Source organism: Propithecus coquereli, unplaced genomic scaffold, assembly GCF_000956105.1.
Source record: "Propithecus coquereli isolate 6110/MARCELLA unplaced genomic scaffold, Pcoq_1.0 Scaffold76, whole genome shotgun sequence".
Taxonomy (NCBI): Eukaryota; Metazoa; Chordata; class Mammalia; order Primates; family Indriidae; genus Propithecus; species Propithecus coquereli.
The window spans coordinates 8,281,854-8,308,266 of NW_012153729.1; the positions used below are offsets into that span (position 1 = coordinate 8,281,854).

Below are 26,413 nucleotides of genomic sequence, written 5' to 3' on the forward strand. Positions count from 1 at the left end.
CCATAAAGAATATCATTTAATACAGTTGAGACACCGTCCATACAAAGTTAGCGTTACTTTTTAAAAATTAGGACCATAATATAAACTGGTCGACAACGGGCCTGACTGAGCCTTGAGCACCCTGGGGTGCAGGTCCGCCCTTCCCAGAGCAAGCTGTCAGCGGACACTGGACGAAGGGAGGGCTGGGGCGGGTGGGGACACAGCCTCTGGCTACCAAGAACACGCAAAGCTCTCGGCATCCATCTAGTGTGTCCTTGCGTGTTCTCTGCCTGAGACTGTGACCAAAGCCTCTTCCACGGTGTCCCATCTGGGAGCCCTGTGGGTGGGCTCAGGGCAGAGGGACAAGGAGAAACAGGAAGGGGCCGTGGTGGGCATCCAGCCCTGGGCACAACCGACCGAAGAGCAGCCTTGCCCCTGGCGAGGACACGCTCTAGTCATAGTGGGGAGAAGGCACCAGCAGGGGCCGCAGCAAAGACCCCCGGGAAGAAAGGAAACCCGCTCCCAGAACATGTGCCAAGCAGGGGGAAGGGGCTGGAAGTCGGGACCTGGGAACCCACAGACCTCACTCCCCCAAGGAACCCGCTTTTATTGGCCATCTCACGCAGAGTCAGCCTTGCTTGGCAGGAGGACACCCGGGTCCAGAGCCCAGGCCCCCGTCCGTGGGCCTTTGGTGTGCGGGGCAGGGTGCCCTGCGGGCGGGCAGCCATTGCAGGCACAGACCCTGCGTTGTCAGTGCTCTAGGGGTGGCAGCCGGGCCCGGCCGGCGGTCAATGCAGCACCTGGTCCAGCTCGTACTTCTCGCAGAAGCGGCTGGTGAAGGGGAAGCAGGTGAGGAACTCGACCCAGGGCCAGTTAATCGGGTAGATGTAGAGCCAGAGCACGAGGGAGGCGAAGAGGCCGGCGAAGGCCAGCAGGGACACCAGGATGAGGGCTCGCTTGCGGTACTTGTCACTGGTGCCGAAGGTGATGTAGGGCAGGAAGGCGAAGGCCAGCAGCAGGCCGCTGAGGAAGCCGAAGATGTGGGCGATGTTGTCGATCCAGGGCAGGAGCCCGCAGACGAATAGGAAGAGCACGATGCCCGAGAGGTTGAGGAAGGCCTTCCAGGGCCGCTCCAGCAGCTGCCAGCTCTGGAAGAGCTCCACGAAGAGGCAGGCGAGGAGGCCGAACTGCGAGCCGGCCGGGCCCACCTGCGGCGGGAGGGGAGACGCGGCGCCTCTGGGTACCCGGCGGGCGGGCCCGGCCCTGGTCATGCACCCGTGAGCCCTCCTGGCAGGGGTGGGGACCCCGAAGCTGAGGGGTCGGGGGCCAGCTGAAACTGCCAGACCAAAGCTGGGCCTGCTCCGCCCATCCTTTCAGCAAATGCTGAGCGCCCACTGTGTACATTCCTGGTGTGGATCAGACGCAGTAAGCACGACAGATAATCCTGCCTGGCAGCACACAGTGGGGAGGCGACAGACACTGAACAAGGTGACAAAGACTCGGGTTATACTGATCTAGAGACTTTCACTTCCGTAGGTGAAGGACGACCACATGTAGGCAATTCCGTGTGGCTCGAGCTATAGGTATGGGGCGTACTGCCAGGTGGGGACAGGGGTATGAAGAGAAACGAGGCAGAGAAGACTGGTCTGGGAAGGTCTCGTCTCTCTGGAGGTGACCCTGAGCATGGAGGGGTCAGGGATCTCTGGGGACTCAACAGCATCATTGTTCCCTGTCACCAGTGTTAAGGGACTGGCTAATAAGCTCCCAGCTCACCCGACCATGCACCGTTGAGCCCTGCACGGGAGGGGCTCTGTGTCCCTCTGGCAGATCCGGGTGGGTGGGGCGGGAGCCGCAGAGCTGGCCCTCCCCACACGCCACAAGGCTTCAGGCCATGGAGGGTCCTTTCCCATCCCCTATGTCCCTACCTCTGCCCGGTATGGGAGGAAGATGGCACTGGCGAGGTTGCCGGTGATGCCACTGAGGATGAAGATGATGGCGATACGGTGCCAGCCGGCCAGCTTCTCCAGGTCCCGCAGGATGGTCATTTGAAAGACCACGGACACAAAGCAGTGCACCACGCTGGGGGTGGGGGACACGGCAGGTGTTGGGCTGCCCACACCTGCCCACGGCCACCAGCCAGGTACTTCAGGAGCAGCCTGGCTGGCGGCCCTGGCCCAGGAGCCCTTCCTCTGGGGGTCCAGGTAGGTGGCCATCACAGGGGCAGGGGGCAGGGGGGAGCCTCCTACCCAGCATGCAGGAACAGAGAGAGCCAGAGCCTGTAGAACTGATCAGGAACCTCGGGGTTGAGGAAGGGCAACAGCCCACACACTTCGTCCAAGCAGTGCACCTGGAAGGGGGGTGGCGGGGTGCATGGTGGGCAGGCCCCAGGGAACAGGCTGAGTCTGGGGCCCCAACGTGGCAGGGAATGTGTGAGCCCTGGTCTTCGGGGGCTGCCATGCTCAGCTTCCTCTGCCTGGGCCAAAAGCCCTCACTCCCCACCCAAGGCACCCGCCGGGCCTCACCCGCCTCACCTGGGAGCAGAGCGTTGCTTCCTCATGGAAATAGCCGTGCATGAACTCACAGTATTCTCGGGTGGTGATCTCACAGCTGGGGGGGTAATGAGGCCAGGGGGGCGTCAGGACCCTGAGGAACCCCTGCCCACCTCGCCTGGAGCGCAGCGCCTGGCTGTAGCAGGCATCGCTGGCAGAAGGGGCTGCTCTTCTGCAGAGACCTTGGCTCTGGACGGTTAGCAGAGGGCATCGGCCCAGGTGGCGGGGAGGGGGCAGAGGGCCCAGAAGGAGCCGGGGCTCTGGGGAGGCGGCAGGATGGGCCGCAGCAGGCAGGGTGCCCCAGGTGGCTCACCTGCCCTTGGTGCCGATGCAGCAGGGGCGGCCCTTGATCTCACAGTCCATGTGCAGGAAGCCCGTGTGGTTGCTCTTGGCCTGCTCTGTGCAGATCTGCCAGGAGGGGCACAATCGGGGTGGGCCTGTGTGGCGGGTGGACCCGCATCCCCGCCTTTCCCAGACCATTCTCCGCCAGGGGGCATGCAATCACCGGCCACTTGGTGATGTCATCGGGCCAGATGTGGGCACCACTGGAGGCGGGCTCCTCGCAGGTCCTGGAGGCCAAGATCGGATTAGGCTGTGGCTCCCCCGCCTGCCTCGTCCCCCCACCCACAGGTGGTCCAGCTGTGGGTCACCCTGAGACCCCAGAGCGGCTCCAGGCTGTACCTGGGGTCCTGGTGGCACACAGCCCCCGATGTCCGCTTCTGGCCCAGATCGGACTTGTCCATGGGGGGCCCGGTATCATCCTGCCACTTAACGAAAGTGGCCAGAGTCTCCTGGAGGGTGGAGGAGGCTGGTCATGCGGGGCAAAGTCATCCTGTTGGAGTGGGCAGGGGACCCTCCAGGACGGGGGCCTTTCCATTTCCCCAGGGCTCAGGCGCATCTCTAGACCCCCACCCCACCTGCCACTCCCGAAATCAGCTTTCGCCTCTCCAGGGCCGCGGGAGGTCAGCTGCCACTCAGCAGCTGGGTCTGCATGCGGGGGCAGGACAGAGGAGGGCAGGCAGGGAGAAAGGGGGAACGTGGTCACTGCCTTCCAAGGGCCCCTCCCCCGGCCAGGGCGGGTGCAGGAGCAGGGTCCAGCAGGGCTGGAGGCCACCCGCACCGAGCAGTCCTTGCGCTGGGTCTGGATGCAGCCCGAGTGGTCGTTCTGGACACAGCAGCCCGAGTCCCGCTCCAAGTCTTGCTCCCGAAGCACCAGCTGCTGGATCTGCTGGTCCTTCCGGATGCAAGGCGAGAACTTGGCTCCCAAGTGGATCAGGTCAATCTGGGGCGGGGAGGGGCAGGGCAGGGGGGAGAGTGAGCTTAGTCCCCAGACCCGGGAGGGGCCCGGCACTCCACCTCTGCTCCGCTGAGGGGGCCGCTGAGCAGTCCAGCAGCATGACTGCCCAGCCGGGGGCGGCAGGGCACAGGGCTCTCGGCTCAGATGTCCCCCAGCCCGGCCCTCACCGAGCTGGGGCCGACCCAGAAGTTCTCCTGCTGGATGTACTTCACGCTCTCGTACACGCCTTTGTTCCTCAGCACCTGTCGCAGAGGCCGTGCAAGGGAGGGTGTCAGAGTGGTGGGGGCACGGTGGGCTGGGGGGCGAGGGGTGGGATGGCTGTCCCCCGGGTGGAGCCCCCAGAAGGGGCCAGCTCTGGTGAGCCCGAGCACCCTCCCACTTGGGCCAGATTGTTGCGGTGGGAGGGATTCGGTGTGCACAATGCTGAAGCCTCCTGTGGGGGCTGGGACACCCAGGGGTCTAGCAGACTCACCAGCTGAGTGGTGACATGTTGGGCAAAGCCCACAGGCGCGATGCCATAGGTGCAAATCACCAGCAGCGTGATGATGATGTGGACGAAGGTGAGCCAGTAGGTGAAGTAGGGCCTGGGGCAGAGGCTCGAGTCAGGCAAGCCCAGCTCACATCACGACCCTCAGTCCCGGCCCCAGGGCCACACCTGGCCTCTCTGCTCTCCGCTTCCAGTTCCCGCCAACTCATCCCGCGCCAGAGCCAGGTCTAAGGTGCACCTGCAAGCATCTCTCTCCTGGCTTAAAACCCTCGGATGGCTTTCTACTGCCCTTGGGATAAGTTCCCAAAGCACGGCCTTGCTGCACGTGCCCACTTTCCAGCCTCTTTGCATTTCCCGGAACAGGCCACGCTCCCTGCAGCCCCAGGGCCTTTGCACACAACATAATTCCTGTTCACCTGACTGTACCCTCCCCACAGCTGTTCACCCTCACTGTTGTCCTCCTCCAGGCCACTCCCCGTACCTGTCATTGCTTGGTTTTTTGTAATTTGGGGTTCAATGTCTACTGGGTCATTGCTAATCTTATATTCTGCGAAAATCACCCCTCCCAGCTGACCTCCCCAATGTTTCCGTACATGGCCTCCCCACTGACCCCCAGCCCCAGCTTCTCTCTGACCCACCCTTTCCTCCCTGCTCCATCCTCTTGGGGCTCCACTGCGGGGCCTGGGTACAGTGGCATTCAGTGGATGTTTGTTGACTGACTGCGGTCTGGGAGCCGGGCTCAGGATGCAGGCCCAGTAAGTAGCAGGTGGAGGAGAGGCAGCAAGCACCCTTCCTGGGGCCTGGGCATGCTGCCCCAGGACAGGCTGTGCCTTTGAGCTTGTCACTACACTTCTGACCCACAGAAGGTGCTCGTGAAATGCTCGCTGTATGAATAAGGGGCGCTTTGGGGGAGGGTCCAGGGAATGTGGACGTTCCCAGACGCTCCCAGGGCGGGGCTCAAGGGCCGCGCTCACCGGTGGCTGTCGAAGCTCTCCAGCTGGCGCTGCACGGTGCTGCTGATGCTGCGGCGGTAGCTGCGGTTCAGCCAGTTGCCCACCACGCCCAGGCCGTAGTGCCGCTTCTTGCGGTCAAAGGCAAAGTGCTTCACCGTGGAGGCGATGCGCTTGCCGCGCCTGGTCGTGGGCACCGAGGCTCGGCCACTCTCCTTCCTAGTGGGCATGGTGGGGTGGTTCTCAGCCAGGGGCTCGGAAGGGGCTCAGGGCCAGGGTAGGGCATGGGGACACCCCCAGTCTGTGTGGCTGGGCCAGAGGAGGGACCCTGTCCCCGCACTCACAGGGGGACTTGCACCCCATCTGAGGAGACAGGGGAGGCTGAGTGAGGAATCCCTCGGAAGTAGCTGGCAGAGAGTGGGGGAGACTCGAACACGTCATCAGGCATGGAGCTCATTTCTTCCTGGGGTGGGGACACAAGAAGACAGCATAAGGAGTTACTGTCCCAAATACTGCCCCCAACCCCAACTCAAGAGCAGGACAAGGCTGGACAGACAGGCTCTTCAGGATGGAGGGGAAAGCCACATGCCTGTCGGCTGTGATGGCGACTTTCCCGGCTGGCGCCCCGTGCCCCACCCCAGGCCCCCACTCTGCCCGACAGAAAGATGGGGGCCCAGTAGCTCCATGTGTGGCCACACCCCCTCCCACCGATGGGCCTCTGGATATCTCAGGGGCTCCTGGCACAGCACGATCAAGACCAAGGTCACCTCTCCCAGCTCCCAGGCCACCCCGTCCCTGCTGTCCCCAAGGGTCCATACCCCATGCTTGCCTTACTAAAAAATGAGGAGTCAAATGTGTCTGCCCCATCGACCGCGTCCTCCTCCAGGAAGCTGGGGTAGGCGAAGCTGCGTTTGATCACCCGGCACCGCTGTCCGGTGGCATCCAGCACCGAGCGCCCCTGGGCACGGGGCAGGGACACAGGCATCAGCACCAGGGGGGCCCAGCCACCCTGGCACCTCCATCCACCTGGAGGCAGAGCCTTGCAGGCGAAAGGAGCTCCTGAGAGTAGAAGGGTGGGGAAAGGGGCCCCGAGCATGCCACCCTCACCCCGGTTTGGAGTTATCTTCTCCCTGGAGACCTCCTGCCCCTCTGGCTTGGGCAGCTGGCCCCTGACCCGCAAAACAACCTGCATTCTATATATCCTATACCCTTACTTCTGGGGCTTGGGGCCATGTCCCTCCAGTCCCACTTCTTGGTACCTTTCTGATCCCATCTCCTGCCACTCCTCCCATAACTACCCCTCATTAAAAACCACATCAAACCACCTGCTGCTCCCTCAAAGCACCACACTTCCTCCTACCTCTAGGCCTCTGCATAGGCCATTCCCTCCGCTGAGAATGCTGTTCCCTCACTTCCTTCCCTGGTAAATGTTTCCTTATTTTTCTGGGCTCAGCTCAATGTCTTCCCTGACACCAGCCCCTCCCCTGAACTGACCACCCTGACTGGTGACATCTGCCCCTCACCCTGGGCTGGAAGCTCAGCCAAGGCAGTGACTCCGGCTTTGCACCCCTATGCCCAACACAAAACAGGGGCTCAGTAAATGCGGGCAGGTGAGTGGCAAGTGCATGCCTCGCTTCCTGCCCGCCCAGTGCAGGAGGCCGTGCAGAAACCAGCTTCCAAAGGAGGCAGCAGCAGGGTGCACGCAGGGGGGAACCGGGCTGGAAGGACACAGGTCTGGCTGCCAGGCTTCGGGGCCCCTCTCTCTGCTCTGGGGGCCCAGGCCACTCTCTGTCCTTGGCACAGAAGGCAGACCCCAGGGTGAGCTTTAGGGGGCGCTATGAGGAGTGGGAGGGAGGGATGACGGGGGTCATGGGCAGAGGCGTGGGGGGCAGCCTGCAGGAGGGGGCCCTCACTTTGAGAAGGGCAGCGGCAGCTTGAAAGCTCATGTGGGCCACAGATATCCTCTTGCGGCGCGGCAGGTGAGAGTAGCCAGAGCGGACGCTGGTGAAGGAGGTGAGGGACAGGACCCCGGGGGTCAGCGGCGGGTGCGGGGCATGGGGCCGGTCCGCCTCGTCCGGGTGGCGGAACGCCCGGCCCCGGGCCAGCGGGTCCACAATCTGGAAGCGGGGGAGGTGGTGAGCGGAACTGATCTGCTCTGGGCCCTGGGGGAAGCCGCCCACCGCCCCTCCCCCAATCCATGGAGCCCACCTTGGGCATCTTGCAGGGTTTGGGGGACTCGGTGCCCTGGAAGGACGGCACCTCCTGGCTGAGCAGCTCCAGGTCCCTCTGGCACGAGGCCTTCAGGCGGCCGTAGCGCACGCTGCAGTGGTGCAGGCTGCGGCGCTGCCAGTGCTGTCGCTTCCCCTCCCAGTCGCCGCTGACCCCGAACCACTGGGCCGTGCCCCTGCGGGGGTTGGGGGTGGGGACAGGGCAAGTGGGTGGATGCTCGCGCACACCTGCGCACAGGGGTGTGTGTGCAGGAAGGGTGGCAGCGCGTGGTGCCCAAGCGTGCAGAGGAAGAGGCGTGAGGGATGACCGCGTGCGTGCACCCGAGGGCCTGCGGGGGGTGGGGGCAGACTGGCCTGCCCTCCAGCCCTCCAGCCCCCCAGCCCCGGGGTTGGAGCCCAGTGACCACATGAGCAGGAGCAGAGTGAAGACTGGGCGTGAAGAGCTGGCCTGGGAGGGCCCCGGGAACCCCCTCGCAGGGCAGTAGTCCACCTCCAGCTCCCTGAACCCCCTCAGCCTCTGCACTGTGACTTCCTGCGAGGCCTCAGTTTCCCCATCTATGCCATGATATTAGGTTCTGCAGGGAGACGTAGCTCACTAATGCCTGCCTCCTCCTCCCGAAGAGGGGACAGGAGGCGCAGGCCCAGCGAATGTCCAGTCGCCAAGAATCTACAGGTTGCTGGGGGTGGCCAGGAGGGTGGGGGGCTCACTTGCGGATGCTCTGGGACAGGGAGGCCTGGCGGCGGAAGCCGGGGTGCTTCTCTGAGCTGCTCTCCTGCCATCGTGTCCGCGGCTCCTGGAGGCTGATGCTCTTCAAGTAGGCCGGGTTCTTGGGCCTCTGGGGGGTGGGGAGGGAGCGCGAGTTGTGACGTGCGGAGCCCAGGTCCCCGGCTGGCTCTTCTTTGGCCTCCCAACGTGAAAACCCTGAGAACAAACCTCAACCCTGATTTATAGCTCTGAGGTGCTTTCATTCTGAACTTAAAATCACCATTTTCTCATGGTTTTCAGCCAAACCCGGCATGCGTTTCCCTAGCTGCTCATCCAGTGCTTCCCACTACACGTGACGTCCGCGCCCGCTTCCGCGCGCTCTGCAGAGCGCTGGGGGCGAGCGGGCGGCGCGAACATCGCTCCCGTTATGTCCAGGCCATGCTGTTAGGAGCCTGTTTTCAATGAGCTCTTTGTGGGGCAAGAGTCCAGACTGTCGGAAATGTTGATTCATTTTCATCTTCCCAGAGGAACCGGGCGCAGCAAAGGCAGGCTGCTGATGCTGCAAGACACTGTCCCCATTCACCTGAGTCGCAGACAGCCCCACCCCTCAGCAGGGACACCCGGAGTTGGGCCTGGGAGATGAGATGAAAACTGCCAGGGCCCAGGTTCACCAGCACGCCCTCTCTGGAGGCCTGCACTGCCTGTGTCCCCTTGGCCGCGGCGAGACGAGCCCCCTGCATTCAGGGCCTCACTCCCTGTGACATTTCGGGCCCAAGAAGGAGGGGGTGAGGCCTGAGTCGGCTGCACGGCCAGCTGTAGCTCAGGAAGGCGTCTCTCTGGGAAGTGAAACTGTCTGAAAGGAGTTGCATGCGCACATCTGCGACCTGTGGCCGGGCCGTGAGCCCCCTGGCCGCCCCCTTACCTCAGGCAGCATGCTGTCCTGCTCCCCAGGGGCCTGGGCCTCTTTCTCAGGTGGCGGGATGGTAATGGACAGGTTGGGTGGCTTCCGGCTCTGCAGGCGACTGCTGGACACAGAGGAGACGCTCCCGCCATTCTTGCCGGCGGAGGCCATGGTGGGCGGGAAGCAGGAGGGCTGGATGGAGACAGGGAGAGGGGCAGAGGGCGTGGGCGGGGGCGGCAGGACCTTGGGAAGGTGGGGACCTGGTGACAGGGCAGGCAGCCAGGACTAAGAACCAAGCTGGTACACCAAGCCACTGACAAGGTCTTGACAGCTCCACTGGGCAGGTGCCTGCTGCGGCTGCACCTGTGCGGGGAGAGGAGGTTCTCAGAGGAGGGGTCCCTGAGCCGGGCAGCAGGAAGTGGGGCTCGGCCGAACTCCCCAAGAGACGAGAGCTCCCATGCTGGTGCCTGTCCCCTACAGCTGCCCAGCTCGTTTTTCAAAGATAAGTGAAACTGCCACCTGTTTGGTACTTTTTCTTTTCACAGTGAGAAAACAGGTTATTTTGACAATAGAAATGACATACACTCATTGCAAAAAAAGAAAAAAAAAACTCAGGGGTCCATAAAGTAGAAAGCGAGGTGAGAGCACAGCCCGCCTGTGCCCCCTCCTCTGGGGGTGCCTCTCTGCGCCGGAAACAACACAAGTACTTAAAGATTTCACACATGCTCAGACCTTCTCATCTGCAGTGTGGACATCTTTCCCCATCAACACAGACAGACAGACCTGCTCTAGCTCTTCTGACGACTGCAAAGATTTCATTGAGTGGAACACACCAAGGTTTTTTGATTCCCAATTAATGGTTACTTAAGATCTTTCTGGCACTTCAGACATGTCTCTGATGTTGCAACAAACACCCTTGCCTATACTGTGTGTGCTTGTTCCAGTATTACTGCAAGACACAGTTCTAGAAGCAGAATGGCTGGGTTGAAGGGTAAATACATCCCAAATTACAGTGGATCTTGCCAAATACCCCACAAAGAGGAGGTGGCAATTTACCCGACTGGGGGCTCTTCCGTGTGTGCCCCGAGTCCCACTTCCCCTCTGTGCCCACCAGAACTCACACCCACTGCCTGTTTCACTCTCTTCATTTCAGCTCTTGCTCTGACCCATGACCTTTTCTTGCTAACCTCCAGCTGCTTCCTCTCCCCTATGTCCCAAGGTTCCCAGGGCAGGTTTGGTTTTTCCTCCCCTTGTACAAGGCCAGGGACTCCAAGCCCATCTTCCGACGTGGGTCCCAATCCTGGGTGTGCAGGGACTGGGGGAAGCTCAACCGGGAGCCCTGTGGCCACGGGGGTGTGTGGCCGCTAAAGCGTGGGGCACGCAGGCAGGCAGGGCAGCCAGGTTTATTCTGAGTCTGCCCCGCCTCCACCAGAGCCACCATCCTCCCCCCTGCAGGGCCACACCAGTCTCCCAATTCCTCTGCCTGCTGCCTATAGGACCCCCCGATACTGGCTTCTCCACGCAGCAGCTGGGGTCGGCTTCCAAAAGCACGAGTCGCACCATGTCACACGCTGCTTAACACTGCCCAGCACTGCCCGTTCTCACTTAACGTCCAAACTTGTCCCTGTGCTTCCAGGAGCCCTCTGCATCTCCTCCCGCTCTCTTGCTTCCCCCGACCCAGCCGCTCTGGGCCCCTCGTTGTCTCAAACTGGCTGAGCTCTGCTGGGAGGTGGGGTGGTGGTGTTTCCTGGTGGAAAGCACAGGCTGGACCCCCGCGTGGCCTGGCACTTGCTGTCGGGGAGGGTCGGCCAAGCCCGTGCCCATACGATGCGGGAGTAACCGTCCCTCCCTCCCTCGGAGTAGGGCTCGGGGATCCAATGAGTAAACGCACGACCAACACTCAAGCGGTGCGTACACTCAGAAACCCAGGAACGCGTCTACGGCCACGCACCCTGAACACGCCTGGTCTCGTCTGATCTCGAAAGAAACGCAGGAATGCTCACCGAGAGCCGAAAGGTGGAAACGACCCAAATGTCCGTCAGCAGAAGCGCAGACAGACAAAACGCGGCAGAGCCACGCAGGGGAGTGTCGTGATGCCCCAACACAGGCTACGACGTGGACGAGTGGAAGGAGCCGGTCACAGAAGGCCGCCTACTGTGACTCCATTCGTATGAAAGCCCACACTGGGGACACTTAGATTAGGAGTAGATCAGTGGTTGCTTAGGGCTGGGGAAGGGGGCGTGGGGGGGACAGCTGAAGGGAGCAGGATTGCTTTGGGTGGTGAAAATGTTCTAAACTTGGCTGTGGTGATGGCTGCACGGCTTTGTGACCGTACTAAAAACCGCCGAACCGCACGCTGTAAACGAGCGAACTGAATGGCGTGCGGACTGTATCCCGACAAAGCCAGGCCTCAGTCTGAGCCAGGCACTCCTCCCCGTCACACAGCAGAGAAGGTGGCTCCTCCTCATCCTCTGGTCCTCAGGGTAGCCCCCCCCACCCTCTTCATTCCCCCGCTGGCTCCCACGATTACCCTCCCTCCTTCAGCATTCACGGCTGTAGGGCCAGAAGAGCGTCAGCCTCCTCCCACCCCCAAGACTCAGTATCTGCTGGATAACAGATGCCCGTAGCAGCCAGTGCCCCGGGCCCAGCCACCCGGCCCCCGGCTTCCTACCTTCAAGGTCTGGGCTCGGCCCACGGATTCCCGGTCTTGTCGCGAAGGTCTTCAGAGCATGTTCTTGTCCTCTCCTCGCTGTACAGACGCTGCCAGGGTCAAACTCTATGGACAGGTGGATGGACGGACAGACGACGGTTCCAGGTCAAGCAGGGCAGCTTCCTGGGTGCTCTCGGCCTGCAGCGAAGGGAGGGCAGGCTCCAGGGGGCAGGCTGACCATTGGGCCTTTTGATCCTCCTGACCTCAGTCTCCCCACCTATGAACTGGGGATCATCCGCCTGCCTGGGGCTGCCCAGAGGTGCCTGAGGGGTAGCAGTGGGACAAACCGAGACTCGGGGATGGGCTCAGGCCCTCCTCTGACTCCCTCCAGCAGTGCCCTTTGCGTACCAGAGCGGGGACTTTGGCTGCTGGGGCCCTTATAGCACAGGTGAGCGGAATGCTGGGTGTGGAGGGGGCGCCAAGGAGAAATCTTGAGGCAGAGCTGGGCCTGGGACGTTTCCTGCTTCTTTCAGGCTAGACCAACAGCATCAGCTGCACTTCCTTCCATCCCAAAGTGCCAAGGAGGCCTGACCCCGCAGGCAGGAGCAGACCGCCCGGCCGTGTACACTGAGGCCCTGATTGTGGGCGCTGAGCAGGGTTGGCTCCAAGGAGCCCAGGCAGCCACACGAGGACACCTCTCGGGTGAAGCCATGGCCAGCACCCCGAGTCCCGCGCCCACTCTGGGGACAGCTCCAAGCAACAGCCTCACCTGGGGCCTCTGCACAGAAAGCTCCCCAGCTGGACCTCCCCGGGAGCAGGTGCAGTGAGAGGGCATCGGGAGGGCTCTGCCCTGGGAAACCGCACCGAGGCGGAAGGGAGGCAGCAGCGGAAGGAGGCTGGGGCCACCGGGCTGCAGTTAAGGCCACCAAGGAGGCGCGATCTTTCTGGAATCCAGAGCTGATCACACCTCCCAGGAGTCAGCACTTCAGGTCTCCCCCACACGCCTTCTAGACAAACCATGTCCTCCTGGGGCTCCCCAAGCTCCCATCTCCTGTCACCTGAGGCCTTGCACATGCCAGGCTCTGCCTTGCCTGCCTAGCCAAGCCCTACTGCTCCTTTAAGGAAAGTAAAATGTCACCTCCTCCAGGAAGCCTGCCCTGTCACCACCAGACAGAATCAGCCATTTTCTCATCTGCTCTCTCACAGCGTCCTGCAGATCTGCCTACATGTAGGTGCCCCCTACTCGACGCTGGGCAGCGTAGAACCCAGCACTCCGCTGGCCCCAATTAATGGCTAATTGGGCAGGAGGCTGGTGAGAGGGCATGGGTGACTGGGGATGGTCAGTCCACATTGGCCCCAGACGGCAGCTGTCCCCCCAGTCCTGCAGTGAGCCCTGGAAGCAGCCCCCAGCTCTGTGCCCACTGCAGGGCCAGGATGGAGGAGGCTAGATGCTGTCCTAAGATGAATCCCCAGTGGAACCCCCCTCAACACAGTCCAGACTCCCCATCTGGCTCCTCCTGGGGTGCTGCCCAGCCAGCGTCCCCCTCCTGAGGCCAGGCCATTCCAGCTGGGACCTCCTGACCCAGGACCTGTTGTGCCGCTGGCATCTATGCCACCCTCCTGCCGGGAGGGGCAGACACAACCCCAGGCTGAAAGAAGGGGAGACTCAGACAGCCCCAGGGCACTCCTGGGGAGGGGTCCCCAAGAGAAGTGGCCTGACCCTGGAGAGTAGGGCATCTGGGAGAGCAGTCTTAAGCACAGAGCACGCCAAGAGTCCTGGGCAGTAGCCTGTGAGCAGCTTCACCGCCTGGGCCTCGGTTTCTTTCTCTGTGAAGCAAAGGAGTGGGACAAGGTGCTGGCCCAGCTTTGACACCCAGGAAGTCCATAGAGTATAAAACGCCAACTTTGCCCCGGCCCCTCTCCACCAGGGAGCAGAGGGCCCGTTCCTGAGACTACCTGCCCCCGACTTGTGCAAAAGTTGGGGGGCCAGGAGCCCAGCCCCCTCCTCAGGGCTCAGGACTGTCAGACCCACTCTTGAGCCAAGTCCAGGGCGTGGAGGAGCACATGGCAGGGACCAGGCAGAAGAAGGTGCTGGAGCCTTGGAGCCGCCCTACCCAACACTCATCATCTCCTGTCCCCAGAAGTGCTTGCTCACTGCAGAGGAAATGGTGACATCCTGGGACCAGGCTTCCTCCTGGCCCGCGGTCACATCCGCCACTCTTGCTAAGATCCCAGGCTTGCTTCCGCACCTAGCCCACGGGCTGGCCACTGCCACCTGCCCATGGAGGGTCCTGGCTTCCTTGGGGCCGTGTACCCCAGCCCCAGAGTAGCTGGGAGGCTCCAAAGGGCGCTGGAGCTCGGGGGTGGGGGGAAAGGGGGAGTCAGGATGGGACAGACTGTATTTCCTCCTCTTTGGGGGCAGGCCCAGCATGGGGGTGTGGACGGCAGATCCAGAGAAAACGTGAAGTGCAGAGTTCAGATCACCCCGGGGTCCCCATGGGTTGGGGCCTCTGCTTCCCACCCTGCCGGGGGTCAGGGCCACCCCCACCTCAGACAGCTTTTAAGATAGCACAACCCAGGTAGCAACGGCCAAGATCTGGCACATATGACAGAAATGCAGACTCAGAAACCACTGGAGCTGCTGCCCAGAGAATCCGGTTTCCCCACAAAGGGTGGGGCTGGGTGCTCCCAACCAAGCCCTGTCCCACACAGCCAGTGTAAGCAAGGGCTGGAGGGACCCCCTCCCCACCAGGAGGCCTGCTGGATACTGTACCCCTCCTTCTGGCTCGGCTGCAGCCCATTCTCCCCCCCACCCCCGGCTCCAGCTGCAGTTCCACCTGTGTTGAGGTGTCTGGCTCGAGTCCCCTTTCTTCGTTTCCACCTGCCTGCCACCAGCACCCCCACACTAGCAGGTTCCTGCGGCCTTGCTAATGGCAGATGCCACAACTCCTGAGCTCTGTCGACTTTACGGGCCAGGGCAGGGCGAGAGCATCACCTGCGGCCCCAGACAGAAATAGGCAGGAGCTAGACAGGAGGGCCAAGCCTGCACGTGGCCAGAAATGGGGACAGAGGGGAGTGAGGGGCCCTAGGATAAGGAGTGAGCAGCTTGCTCCCCTTCAGACAGGAAAGAGGGAGACCACCCATAACCACTGGATGTGGCCAGGCAATTTAGAGGACCCCCTGTGGGGAGGGGCTGAAGTCCCCTTTGCAAAGGAAGTGAGGAAACCACCACCTGTCCCAGAAGCCACTTCCAGCCTGGTTGGGGCTCTAGAGCTGTGCGGAGACCACCTGATGTCCCGGAGAGCGGCGGTCAGGACAGAAGCAGGCGGTGCACACAGCCTGGACGATGTCTTCTCCCCAGCTTCTCTGCCACAGAAACCGAAACTCGATCTTCCCTCCCTGTGGCCCTGCTGGGAACCACGGCATTTTTAGAAAGCTGCAGAGAGGAAGCGGGGCCCTCACCACTGTGCAATCCCCAGCAGAAACCCTGGTTCTGCTGACCTCGGGGAGTTCTCCAGCTGCGCGGCGGCCTGGAAGGACAGCTCATGTCTCCCCAACACGTCCCCAAGCTGGGCCCCGCAGAGCCAGTGACTCAGCCCTGCACATTCCTTGCCCTGGCAAGAGGCGGTAGGGACCAGGGCAAAAGGCAGAGAGTGGAAAGAAGGCTGGCCCCGGGGCTGGGGGTGGTCTGGGAAGTCAGGAGAGACAAAAGGGAAGGTAGGGGCCTCAGCAGCAGCAGCATGTCCCCCAGAGGCCCCAGATTCCACCAGCAGACTTAGAGGGGACGGGTAAGGGGGCTCCAGGGCTAGGGGCCCAGCTGTCAAATCTCCAGGAGCCAACCAGGGGCCTGCACGCCCTCCTCCCTCCTGGCACCTGGAGGCAAGTGGGTGCAGACACGCACTTAACCTGCTGGTGAGCACTTCTGCCCGGCAGCGCCATGCGCCGACGGAGGAAGAGCAAATGGCCTGTGGGTTCCCCAGATGTCCTATGAACGGCGGGCCTTGCCCAGACAGCCCTCTATTTCTTTCTCCCTCTCGCCCTCCAAGGGCTTGCCCCAAACTCGATTCAGAAGATCAAGAACTGGAGGTTTGGCCGGGCGCGGTGGCTCACGCCTGTAATCCTAGCTCTCTGGGAGGCCGAGGCGGGCGGATTGTTTGAGCTCAGGAGTTCGAGACCAGCCTGAGCAAGAGCGAGACCCCGTCTCTACCAAAAATAGAAAGAAATTAATTGGGCAGCTAAAAATATATATAGAAAAAAATTAGCCGGGCATGGTGGTGCATGCCTGTAGTCCCAGCTACTTGGGAGGCTGAGGCAGAAGGATTGCTTGAGCCCAGGAGTCTGAGGTTGCTGTGAGCTAGGCTGACGCCATGGCACTCACTCTAGCCAGGGCAACAAAGTGAGACTCTGTCTCAAAAAAAAAAAAAAAAAAGAAAAAAGAACTGGAGGTTTGGGGCTTGGCCACCCACTGACTTCTTTGGGCTCTCCCCCATCGGACCCCGGGCTCTGGGCTCCCCTCCACCCATCTGCAGAGGCTCAGGCGGCCCAGGCTGACCACAGACACGGGAAACGGGTGCTGGGCTCCAGGAGCCGCCGAGAGCAGGGTGTGAGGGTGTGGGCCCGTGTGTGTGTCTGGCAAGGGGGACACAGCATGACCTTAGAGCAGTACAGAACCTGACATCCATCTGGGCTTTCTCAGAACCAATTGCCAGCAGGGCTCGCAGAGGTGTGAATGTCCCTCTCCCCTGCTGGGGTCCCTGGTCCAGGAGGCCGGCTGGAGATACCCGAGCCCTGTGTTCCTGAAGCCCAAGATGCAGCAGCTGCTGGCAACATGCAAGGTTGGGGGCACACAGGCAGCAAGAAGGCAGCCAGGTCACCCAACATGCACAGTGCTGCCCCCCACTGTACCCTCCCACAGGCCCCTCTGGAAATCTCTGGATCCCAGAAACTGCTGTGGGGGGGCAGGATACAGACGTCCTTGCACACCCCAGGCAAGCGGCAGCAGCTCCCAGAGCCAGGGGTTCGACTGCAGGCTGGGGGACAGTGGAGAGAAAGGAGGAAGCACAGTGGCCAGGTCCTGGGGTGCTCTGCCCAGGGCCTGCCGTGTCGAGAAGGCTGCACATTATGCCCCAGTTCTGCTGCTCCTTCAGCACGTGGGGAAGGGGGAGATGTCAGAAGTGGCCCCCGGAGGCCCAGAAGGCCCCATGTATTCAGGCTCAGACGCCAGGACACCAGAGGGTTCCTGGAGGGGGTGTATGTACACGCGGGGAACCACACCAGCGCAGGCTTGTGTGAACCGCACTGTGCTCCGAACACTCATGAAGAGTTGCCTCTCGGGGTCCTGGGAGCTGGGTTCTCACGGGTCCTCACAAGCGGTAGCAGGAGGGTCCAGCACATGCTCAGTGGTTGAGGGGAGGGCAGGCCCGCTTCACTTCTGCTGGCAGCTCCTTGACACCAAGGTGTGACCGCGCCGTTTCCAAACACAATCACCAACCCATAAAGACGGGCTCTGTCCTGGGCTTGTAAGGTGAGTCCACCCATTTCCACCCGCTTCTCATGGTCTGGCTCCAGAGCGGGAAAACACCGCCCAGCGGGGGAAAACAGGGCATAGGCCCAGTCCCAACCGCTGTGTGATCTTGGGCAAGCCACTTAATGTCTCTGAGCCTCAGTTTATGCGTAAGATGTAAGACCTAGGTGGCTTTGTCACCATTAACTGGGCTCAGCCCAGGAGCACGTTCGGCTGAGGGACAGAGTCTCCACCTACTTTACAGACAGGCAAACACCTTGCCCAGCATCACCCATCCAGAAACAGGGCCCTGGGCTGGCTGGGCGAGAGCCCAGGGAGCTGATGGCTGCCATGGGTCCCCTCACTTCTGGAGCCCCCCAGCAGGGAGGGAACATGCCAGGCAAACACTTCAGCTTGTAAACAGTCATTAAGGAGCTAATAAACCTGATTTCCCAGAACCTTGCCCCGGGGCTCCCTGCTTGCCCGGGAAGGGGCTGGGCCCAGTCCCAGGGGCTGCCAGGGCTCAGGGCACTGGGACAGCAGCCCGTGCAGCACCCATGTGGGCTAAGCCACCTGTGCACGGCCCCCAGCTCACTCGGAGGCAGCGTGGGGCCTCTTGTGGAGGAATGAAGAGGGCTGGGGGGCAGGGACAGGACTCAAACCTGCCTTGGCCACCTACCTGCCGGGAGACTTTGGGCAGGCTGGCACTGCTGAGCCTGTCTCCTCTGCTGTGAAATGGGGTGACACCTCACCCAGAGGCAGGAGTAGAGGTGACAGGAGATCGTGAACATACAGCGCCTGGCACACAGCCATGGCTCAGCTGTAGCTCCTTTTATTTCTGGCTGAGCTCTGCCACCGACACTCACTTGGTCTCTACATCTCGCCTCAGAGGTGACAGATCTCTATTTGACAGGCGGGGAAACTGAGGCTCAGAGAAACTACGTCACCTAAGGTCTCGTAATTGGGGACAGGTGGGGCTGAGACTCCAGGCAGGGTCCTGTGGTCTTAACCCCCGCATTCTGCAGCGTCCTGCCACCCTGAACCATGAGGCGCAGTGGCAAAGGAACAGGCCAGGGGTGGAGACTTGGAGTTGTCGGGATGCTGGAGCCAGCTCTGGGTGTGTGGCCTTTGACTCATGGACCCCTCCCTCCCCCCAAGCACAAGTGACAACACCTAAGCGCTTGGGTAGCACTTCTCAGCTTACAGAAGGGCTTTTACAAACATTATCTCACTTAATTGAGGTTGAGGGTGAGAGGCGGATGTCATTATCCTCACCGGCTGACAAGGTCATAAAGGGCTCAGGCCAGGTCTTCGGTTCTAAGTCCTACTCCCACCCCAAACCCCACGGCAGACCCCCAGCCCTTCTCTTCCTGGCCTTCTTGTGGCCACACGGAGGTGATGAACAGGGAGAGGGAAAAGGTGCTTCTTGCCAGGGACCTGGGGCAGGAAGCCATCCCTGCACCACCTGAGAACGCTGCTGGCACAGGCTCGGGGGCCACCCGCGGGAGGCAGCTTACCCCACTCCTGGCCCCACGAGCCTCAGCCAGAGAAGGCACAGCTGAGGGTCATCATCTCCGTGACCTGCCCCCAATACCATCAGTGACACACATGCTGGCAGGCAGGGAAACCCCTGGGCGGGGTCAGCAGTGCACGCCCAGGTGGAAACCCTCCCTCATTTCCCTTGGCCACCAAGGCACTGAGGTCTCCCCACCCCAGACACAGCCACTTCTACAGAATGATAACAGCAGCACCGCTGCCCTGTGTGCGCGTCCTCGTCTAGTCTTCCAGCAGCCCACGAGATAGGGCCTCTGCCGTCACCAAGTCTGCGCCATGGGCAGGCGGCTGCACCGCCAACAGAAGTGGCCCCAATACCATTATTGCGATGGCCCCCTGGTGCTCCTACCAGGGTTGGCCACTGGGCTGAAGGCTGTACGTGAATCACCACCCCATACAACCCTCCCAAGTAGACTACTGTTACCCCACTCTACAGCTGTGGAAACTGAGGCATGAACTTTTTTTTAAGACAGAGTCTTGCTCTGTTGTCCTGAGTAGAGTGCCGTGGCATCATAGCTCACAGCAATCTCAAACTCCTGGGCTCCAGCGATCCTCCTGCCTCAGCCTCTCAAATAGCTGGGACTACAGGTGTGTGCCACCACGCCCGGCTAATTTTTCTGTTTTTGGTAGAGATGGGGTCTCCCTTTTGCTCAGGTTGGTCTCGAACTCCTGGCCTCAAGCAATCCTCCTGCCTCAGCCTCTCAAGTGCTAGGATTACAGTGCGAGCCACCAAGCTTGGCCAGCATGGACTATTTAAGTGACCCCATGCTACTGAGCACATTGTAGATCACTGAGCCTGCTGGCCCCTGGACCTGGACGCTTGGTTCCCCAAGCTTGGAATCACCCCCCACTCCCTCTGCCAATCACAACACTCCCCTGATACTCCGGGCCTGTGTCCCTGATCGGACGGCTGCCGGCACTGCCCACTTGGCTCACGCCACTTTCCTAGAGGGGCCAGGGTGGCACTGGGCCTGGAACTGCTTTCTGGCAGCTTTTGAGGCACACAAACAACTCACGTCTGGGACCCCAGATAAGTTTACTGAAGGAGGGAAGGCGGACGCAGGGGCTCTCTGTACTTCCCTAAAGATATGAAGAGATGAGTTTTTTGTACCTGCTTAGTTCTCAGAGAGAGGCAACTGTGACTTTACCGGCAGCCTGGGGAAAGCCCTTGTTCCTCCTGCGAGGAGCCCTGTGTCCCGAGAGCTGCCCTCGCCTGGCCGCCACGCGAAGCGAGGTCAGCCTGCACTCAGCGGGCAGGCGCTGACGTCCTCGCCACCCCTCCCCCGGCCTGGCTCAGCTGGATAGGAAACTGGGAGCCGCTTCCGACAGTGGCAGCACAGATGGTGCAGATGTGTGAGCTCACTCTGGAAACCCCCTGGGGCGGCTGGGCAGTGCCAAGGCCTGCTCCAAAGTGTGTGGCACAGAGATCCGAGGGGACGTGTGTGTCTGGGAGCCAGGAGAATACACACATCTCCCCTGCGCCACGCCAGGTGCAGGCGGGGGGCAGGTGGCTCATCCAAGCCACTCCCGCACTAACAGATCCTCGCACATATGCGCACATACAGCCCCTTGACATCTCCTGCTCCCGTCTGATATCTGTCTGGGGCAGAGTTTACACAGCAAACAGAACAGGAACCTCGGCAGAGAGGCCACAGAAGTGTCCAGAGCTCAGCCCACAGGAAAGACATCACTACTGACCCCAGAGGCACCCTCCAACCTCCAAATCATTTGTGGGGTGATTTATTTATTCCTCGTCTTACAGGAACAGGAGTCCCCCTCCTGGGCAGGAGCGAGAGAGACAGAGAGACACACATACACAACGTGTGTGTGCACATGGTCATGGCAGGTATAGCCAGGGAGGAGTCACCCTGTGGTTTGTTGACCAGGCTTTCAGGCTGGGCCTGGGGGTGGATAGCTGGGGTTCAAACCTAGACTCCACAGCTCACTTCCTGAGCAACTTTGTACAAGTCTTGGCCTTGTATCTCCAGAGGCACACAGCAATGGGGCCACTATTACTGGTGTTTGTTCAACCGAAAACGTGGGAGTCTCACTTCAGCCTTTTACAGTTAAAAGAGCAAAAAAAATCCCAAAACCCAATCTCAAACCAGAAACAGCCACCTTGCTCCACCAGGGTTCCCAGGCAAGGAGGCTCGGTGCAGAAGGGAACAGGTTGGGGCAATGGCTCTGCGAGGAAATGGGAGGGGAGGGCAGCAGGGTGGTCCAGGCTCCTGGGCATGGACAGAGCTGCTTCATCTGACCCTCTCCCACCACCCCTCCTCTTCCCCAGAAAACTGCAAGTACATTCCTTGAGCCCAACTCAAATGATTCTGAGTCATCCCTACTGGGGTCCATCTGGCCTATAGCGCTGACGTCTTTCACCTCTCCCTGTTGCCCAGCTAATGCCATGAGCAGGGGCTGCCCTGCCCTACCAGCACCTGGGCCCGCCCTGGGCTTCTCCTCTAACCCAGGGTTCCCTCTTTATTACAAGATGGAGGAAGACTGGGGAGCCACCAGGGATTAGAAGCCCTGTTACTCCTTGGATGTTATTTTCCTGGTGTAGTTTCCTGGTGTGAGTTCAGAAGGGAAACTTGCAGCAGGTCACGTGGTATCAGGCGCCCATGCCAGCCTCAGCAATCCAGCTTTGGGAAAATCTATGAGAACGGAGATCACCCTCTGCCCCTCCTCCACCCCCAGGGACATCTGAGCTCAAGGGCTGCCCCAGCTCAACCTCTGTGGAAGGCTGCCCTTGGGTGAAGCACTCCAGGCCTGCACTGTAAGGGCGCCCCGTTCCCAGCCCCTCCTACACAGCACATAGACCTGCTTCCTGCAGGGCCCGTGGTGAGCAGGAAAGAGGACAGCTCACGCCCCGAAGGAGGACTCTTGCTAGGGGAGTAACTGCTCTCACACCTCCTTACTTCTTATCTCATGTAGGTTTATTTCAACTTCCTCCCTTAACCACTGGGGAAACTGAGGTAGGGAGGAGAAATTAATGCAAAGAAACTTGATAGACCAGGTGCTGTGGCATAGCACTATGAGCTCTTGCTGGATAATTCTTCGTTGCGGGGGGCTGTCCTGTGCACTGTAGGGTGTTTACCAGTATCCCTGGCCTTTACCCACCACATGCCAGTAGCAACAACACTCACTCCCCTCCCAAGTGTGTGCCACCAACTTGTGTCCAGACCTCGCCAAATAATCCAGCGGCAGGCAAAGTCGCCCCCTCTGAAACAAGCCTCAGTTCCCACCCCTGCCCTACAAACAGTGACAGTAGCATAAGACAGATGCTGGGCTTACCATCTCACCAGCCATTGTCACACACAGCAGGGTCCTAAAGCTAGCCATTTGGGCGGCAGCAGCCACTCCACATGTAGGGTCAGCTCCTCAAGCCTGCTGCTCCCCAGACACACCCCACATCCACCCTACAGCCCCAATCCTAGAGTCTTCTCCCTGAGTCTTTCAAGTTGGACAGGGGCTGAGGCCTGGGTTCCCTCTCTGCCTTGGGGTGGTGGTGGGAGGTCTGTACCCTAGGAGACCTGGCCCTCTCTGACCTCTAACCCAAAGCCTGCAGTAGCATCCAAGAGGGCCAGCCTTCCCAAGTCCAGAAGTCAGGACTCCGTGGTCCAGTCTCTGAGCTCCGGTCCAGCCTTGCTGTGTGAGCCCCCTCCTCCATGCCCCACCCCCGCACCTGTTTCCACCTTGGCTAGGCTCCAGGCACAAACTTCGCCCGGTGCCCACCCAGGAGGAAGGGGAGGGGAGAGGAGGGTCAGAATTACAGGCATTTCTGGGACAAGGCGGGACTGCCCGGTCGTGTCCCGGGGCAGTCCCCTACTCTTCCTTCCGGGGCTTTAAACTTCTGCCCAATGGCCATGCCCGCACGTCTGCCGACTCGCGGCCCAGGGATCCCTTAGGCGTCCTGTCCGAGCTGAGCCCAGGGCCGGCAGACGCGGTCCAGCGAACCCGCCGGCGCCGTCCGAGTCCGCGCCGGCCTCCGGACGGGCCCACGTGAGCCCCGGGCGCGCCACAGCGCGGGCGCCCTCCCCGGCCGCGCGCCGACGCTCTGGGGCGGGCTGGGGCACAACCCCGGGACCCCTGTGGCGCCCGCCGCCCGGCCGCCGCGAGCCCTGCCCCCCCGTCACCCCGCGCTCACCTCCCTGCGGCCCCGCGGCCCCGGGACGCAGCTCCGAGCGGCGCCGGCCAGCGGCTGGGCGGCGGCTCCTGGGGGCGGGGCGCCGGGGCCCCGCCTCTTCCCTACCTGCGCGCGGGCGGCCCGGGGGCGGGGCCACTCTCCGGGGGCGGGGCCACTCTCTGGGGGCGGGGCTCGACGCCGCCGTGTCCTCTGCATGCTCCCCCGGCTCGCCCCTCCGGGCTCGGCCCAGCGGGGTCCCTGCCTGGACAAAGTCCCGTTTTCCGCCCCAGCTGGTCCCTTCCCGGCGCCGTCCTCTCCCTCCCGGCTTCCTCTCTCCTCCCCGGACAAGGCGCTTAATCTAGGTCTGAACTGTCATCATGTCACCCCTACCCCTCAAGAAAAACCACCAATCCCCCGTTCCCCTCCCTCCAGCGCCCTCATCCCCAGGCCAACTGGGCCAGCTCTCGAACCTTTTAGTCGGGAGCCTTCGCCCTCATCCTTTGCATGAAACACATTTGCAGCATCTCGACCGCTCCAAATCCTGCTACAGCCCCCGCCTCCTGGAAGCCTTCCCTGATTGCCCGCGGCCGCTGCCTCTGCTCCCAACGTGCCTCCTCCTCAGCCCTCTGGGCTCGCGCTTTCGGCTCGTTCCTGGGCTGAGGCCGGGTCTTGCTAACCTCCCCCAACGAAACCCAGAGCAAGCAGAGACGATGACAAAAGTGTGCAGAGTTTGCCACTGGGAAAAGCCCACGCAGACCCCGTAAAAACCTACGTTGCTTCTGGCCGGATGGGCAGAACCTTGGCACCTGCAGTGAACACAGGAAGGCACTCAGGGTCTAGGAGATTGGGCTGCAGGATCTGCCCGCGGGGACAGTGGGTGGCCTCTGCCCAGGCCTAGCCTCTCCGACCTATTCTTAATTTGCAAAGCAGCAACAACGTTTGTCTGGCCTTCCCAACTGGTTGATGGTGGGAACGCAATGAACCATAAAAGGGTGTCAGCTGATGGGGTTATCAGACAGTGGGGGCTCTGAAGCCAGAGGGCCTGGCACTGCCCCTTGCTACCTGTGTGGCCTTGGACAAGTTCCTCAACCTCCCTGGGCCTTGGCTTCCTTCTCTGTAAAGTAGGAGTAATAATGGGCCCTACCTGGCCCGCTTTTGTAAGAAGCCCCTTGAGGCGCGCTTGCTGATAACTGTTATGCTACTATGTTGCCATTATTGTTCCCATTGCTAGTATTATTACAGAAGGACTCCGCCACTCCACTCAATTTTGAACCAAAGGCTTTTGCCCTCTAACCCCCTCTTTCATCGCACTCGACCCAGAGAAGTAAGGCTTTGATTCCGAATCTCCTTCCTGGACACCGAAGCCTCTCCCCTACCTCTGCCTTGCTCCCTCCTCCACCCCCAGAGCCCACCCTGCAGGGTCACCTCCACATCTGCCCTGCCCTGTGCCTAGAGCCAAAATTCATGAACACCCCCCCTTCTCCCTGCACCTGGGCATTGACAGGTCACCTTCCGCTGCTGGGTGGGTGTCAAGAGCGGGCTTCCTGCTGAGATGCGGCTGGAGCCAGACTGGAGGTGGGGGCGTGGGCAACACCTGGCCCCTTGGCTTGGGCCTGTCTGCCAAGGTGGGTCCTTCTCCCTTCCCTGGACTCCAAGGGCCTGGCCTAGCCTCCCCCTTTGGCCCAGATGTACAAAACCGTGTGGCTGGGGGAGCTGGGACCCAACTCCAAGGCCCAGCCACAAGGAGCAGAGGGAGTTTGAAGAGAGACTCAGGCCTGGAGGGGTGGGGGTGCTGGTCTCCGGGGCAAGCCAAGACCCCAGCCCCTCAGAGAGCTTCTGAGTCACTCCGACCCCCACCCAAGCACTCTGGCCTTTCTTACTGGCCTGGGTTACCCAGATAGATGCATCTCTCCTCCTCCCCAGCACTGGGGCCCGAGAAGAGGACACAGGCTGGGGGTGGGGGCAAAACTAGGGGGCTGCTCCTCAGTCCCAAATGCAGGGCCCATCTATTGTTCCTCTCCGCACGGAACCCCACCGCTGGATCCGGTGCAAAGAGGAACAGAACCAGGGCCTGCCCGCAAAGTGCTGGCACTCTCTAGGGTGGATGCAGGAAGAAAATGCTGTAACAGGAAGCGTGAGAGCAGCCCGCCATTCCAAGTGCTCTAGTCTGTCATTTAATCCACGCCGCTGTTCCGTGAAGTGGGTACCATTATCATCCCTCCGACTTTAAAAACGAGGAAACTGAGGCAGAGGGGGAGGCAAGTGCAGCAGCTGGGGCTGGAACCCAGTCACAACCTGACGGTAGACTCAGCAAATGCTGCTGCAAACACCTGAGCTGTGTCCTCAGCCCTGGAGCTCCGTGGAAAGCTCTGTCGGAGCTCCCAGGAGGGGAGGGACCCACGGCGGTGTTTAAGCTGATTTGTCCCATGGAAACATGGCGCCCTGCCCAGCCACGGAGGTGCAGGGATGCTGATCACAGCCCCGGCTGCAACAAACGGCACCTGTCCGGCCGGAGCGGGGAAGAGCGCTGCATAGACCAGGGGCATGATTTGTGGGAACGTCACACAGCTGTTGCAAGCAATGAGGCAGCGTGTGTGCTGACGTGGCGTTATCTCCGACACACATTACATGAAAAAAGCAAGGCGCGTGTTTAGTATAATCCCATTTAACTGAATTTAAATAGAATAGACACGTTTATGTCGGCAGATCCACAGAAACTTTCTGGAAGGATATTTGTGAAGTAACTCTGTGGGGGGGGGCACTTGCTTTTCATTTTATATCATGTGCATATATTACTTTGTAACTTAAAGAAAAACACTTTAAACATTTTTGTTTTAATGGACCTAAAGGTGTAGGGAGATATTGACTGGTCAGGATGAGGAGAGGGGCTCCAGGTGGAAGAGAACGAAGCCACCGCACGGCAACTCTGGCTGTGGGAGGGAAGCTTCTGGAGCTGTGGTCTCGCTGCTTCACAGGATGCGTCAGGACCATGGGGAGGCCCCTGTGTGTCGGGATAAGGGATTTTCCTTCATCCTGTAAACAGGGGGAGCTGTGGGGCATTTTCACCCGGAAATTGCACCCTGATATATTACACCTGTGTAGCCCTCTTTGACAAGTGCTTTCACAGACACTGTTTCATTTTTTAACCTTGACAGCACTTCTCGAGGTAGGCAGGTCAGGCGCTACAGACGAGGAAACTGAGGCTGCTGTGGAACAAGGACCAGAGACTCGGAGTTTAGAGTGACAAGTCTTGGCCCTGCGGGATGGCAGGAGAAAGCTCCCCAGCTAGGGACCTGGGCACCACACCCTGAGACCTCCCCCAAGACTGGCCTTGTGACCCTCGGAAGAAAAGGGTAAAGGGACGTTGACGTCACAAGTTAGCAAAGTCAAAAAAGCTCTGATCACATGCCTTTGAAGGACAGCCTGGTGTTTGTCCACAGGAGTAAAATATTAGGGGTCTCTTGGTTGGCTGAGATATTTTCATTT

General features: G+C 60.8%; 1 protein-coding gene across 8 annotated transcripts; it reads right to left on the reverse strand.

Annotated features, from left to right (window-relative positions):
• Nucleotides 1-23,012, reverse strand: RHBDF2 (rhomboid 5 homolog 2 (Drosophila)). Of its 8 annotated transcripts, none has more exons than XM_012662356.1 (20): nucleotides 22,949-23,012; nucleotides 14,980-15,157; nucleotides 11,769-11,945; nucleotides 9,119-9,289; nucleotides 8,199-8,326; nucleotides 7,471-7,666; nucleotides 7,176-7,379; nucleotides 6,092-6,220; nucleotides 5,607-5,725; nucleotides 5,287-5,481; nucleotides 4,298-4,409; nucleotides 3,993-4,067; nucleotides 3,649-3,810; nucleotides 3,210-3,319; nucleotides 3,034-3,097; nucleotides 2,842-2,936; nucleotides 2,511-2,586; nucleotides 2,226-2,326; nucleotides 1,905-2,058; nucleotides 549-1,187 (listed from the first exon to the last, which is right to left on the reverse strand). In XM_012662356.1, the coding sequence occupies exons 4-20, from the start codon at nucleotides 9,266-9,268 to the stop codon at nucleotides 768-770; spliced, it is 2,490 nt and encodes an 829-aa protein (XP_012517810.1). In that variant the 5' UTR covers nucleotides 9,269-9,289; nucleotides 11,769-11,945; nucleotides 14,980-15,157; nucleotides 22,949-23,012; the 3' UTR covers nucleotides 549-767. The 8 variants fall into 8 exon arrangements, with proteins under 8 accessions (XP_012517809.1, XP_012517810.1, XP_012517813.1 ...); XM_012662359.1 differs by lacking the exon at nucleotides 22,949-23,012 and adding an exon at nucleotides 15,249-15,340 and having other exon boundaries at nucleotides 14,980-15,154; XM_012662355.1 differs by lacking the exon at nucleotides 14,980-15,157 and having other exon boundaries at nucleotides 1-1,187.
• Between the last annotated feature and the right edge of the window lie 3,401 nt (nucleotides 23,013-26,413).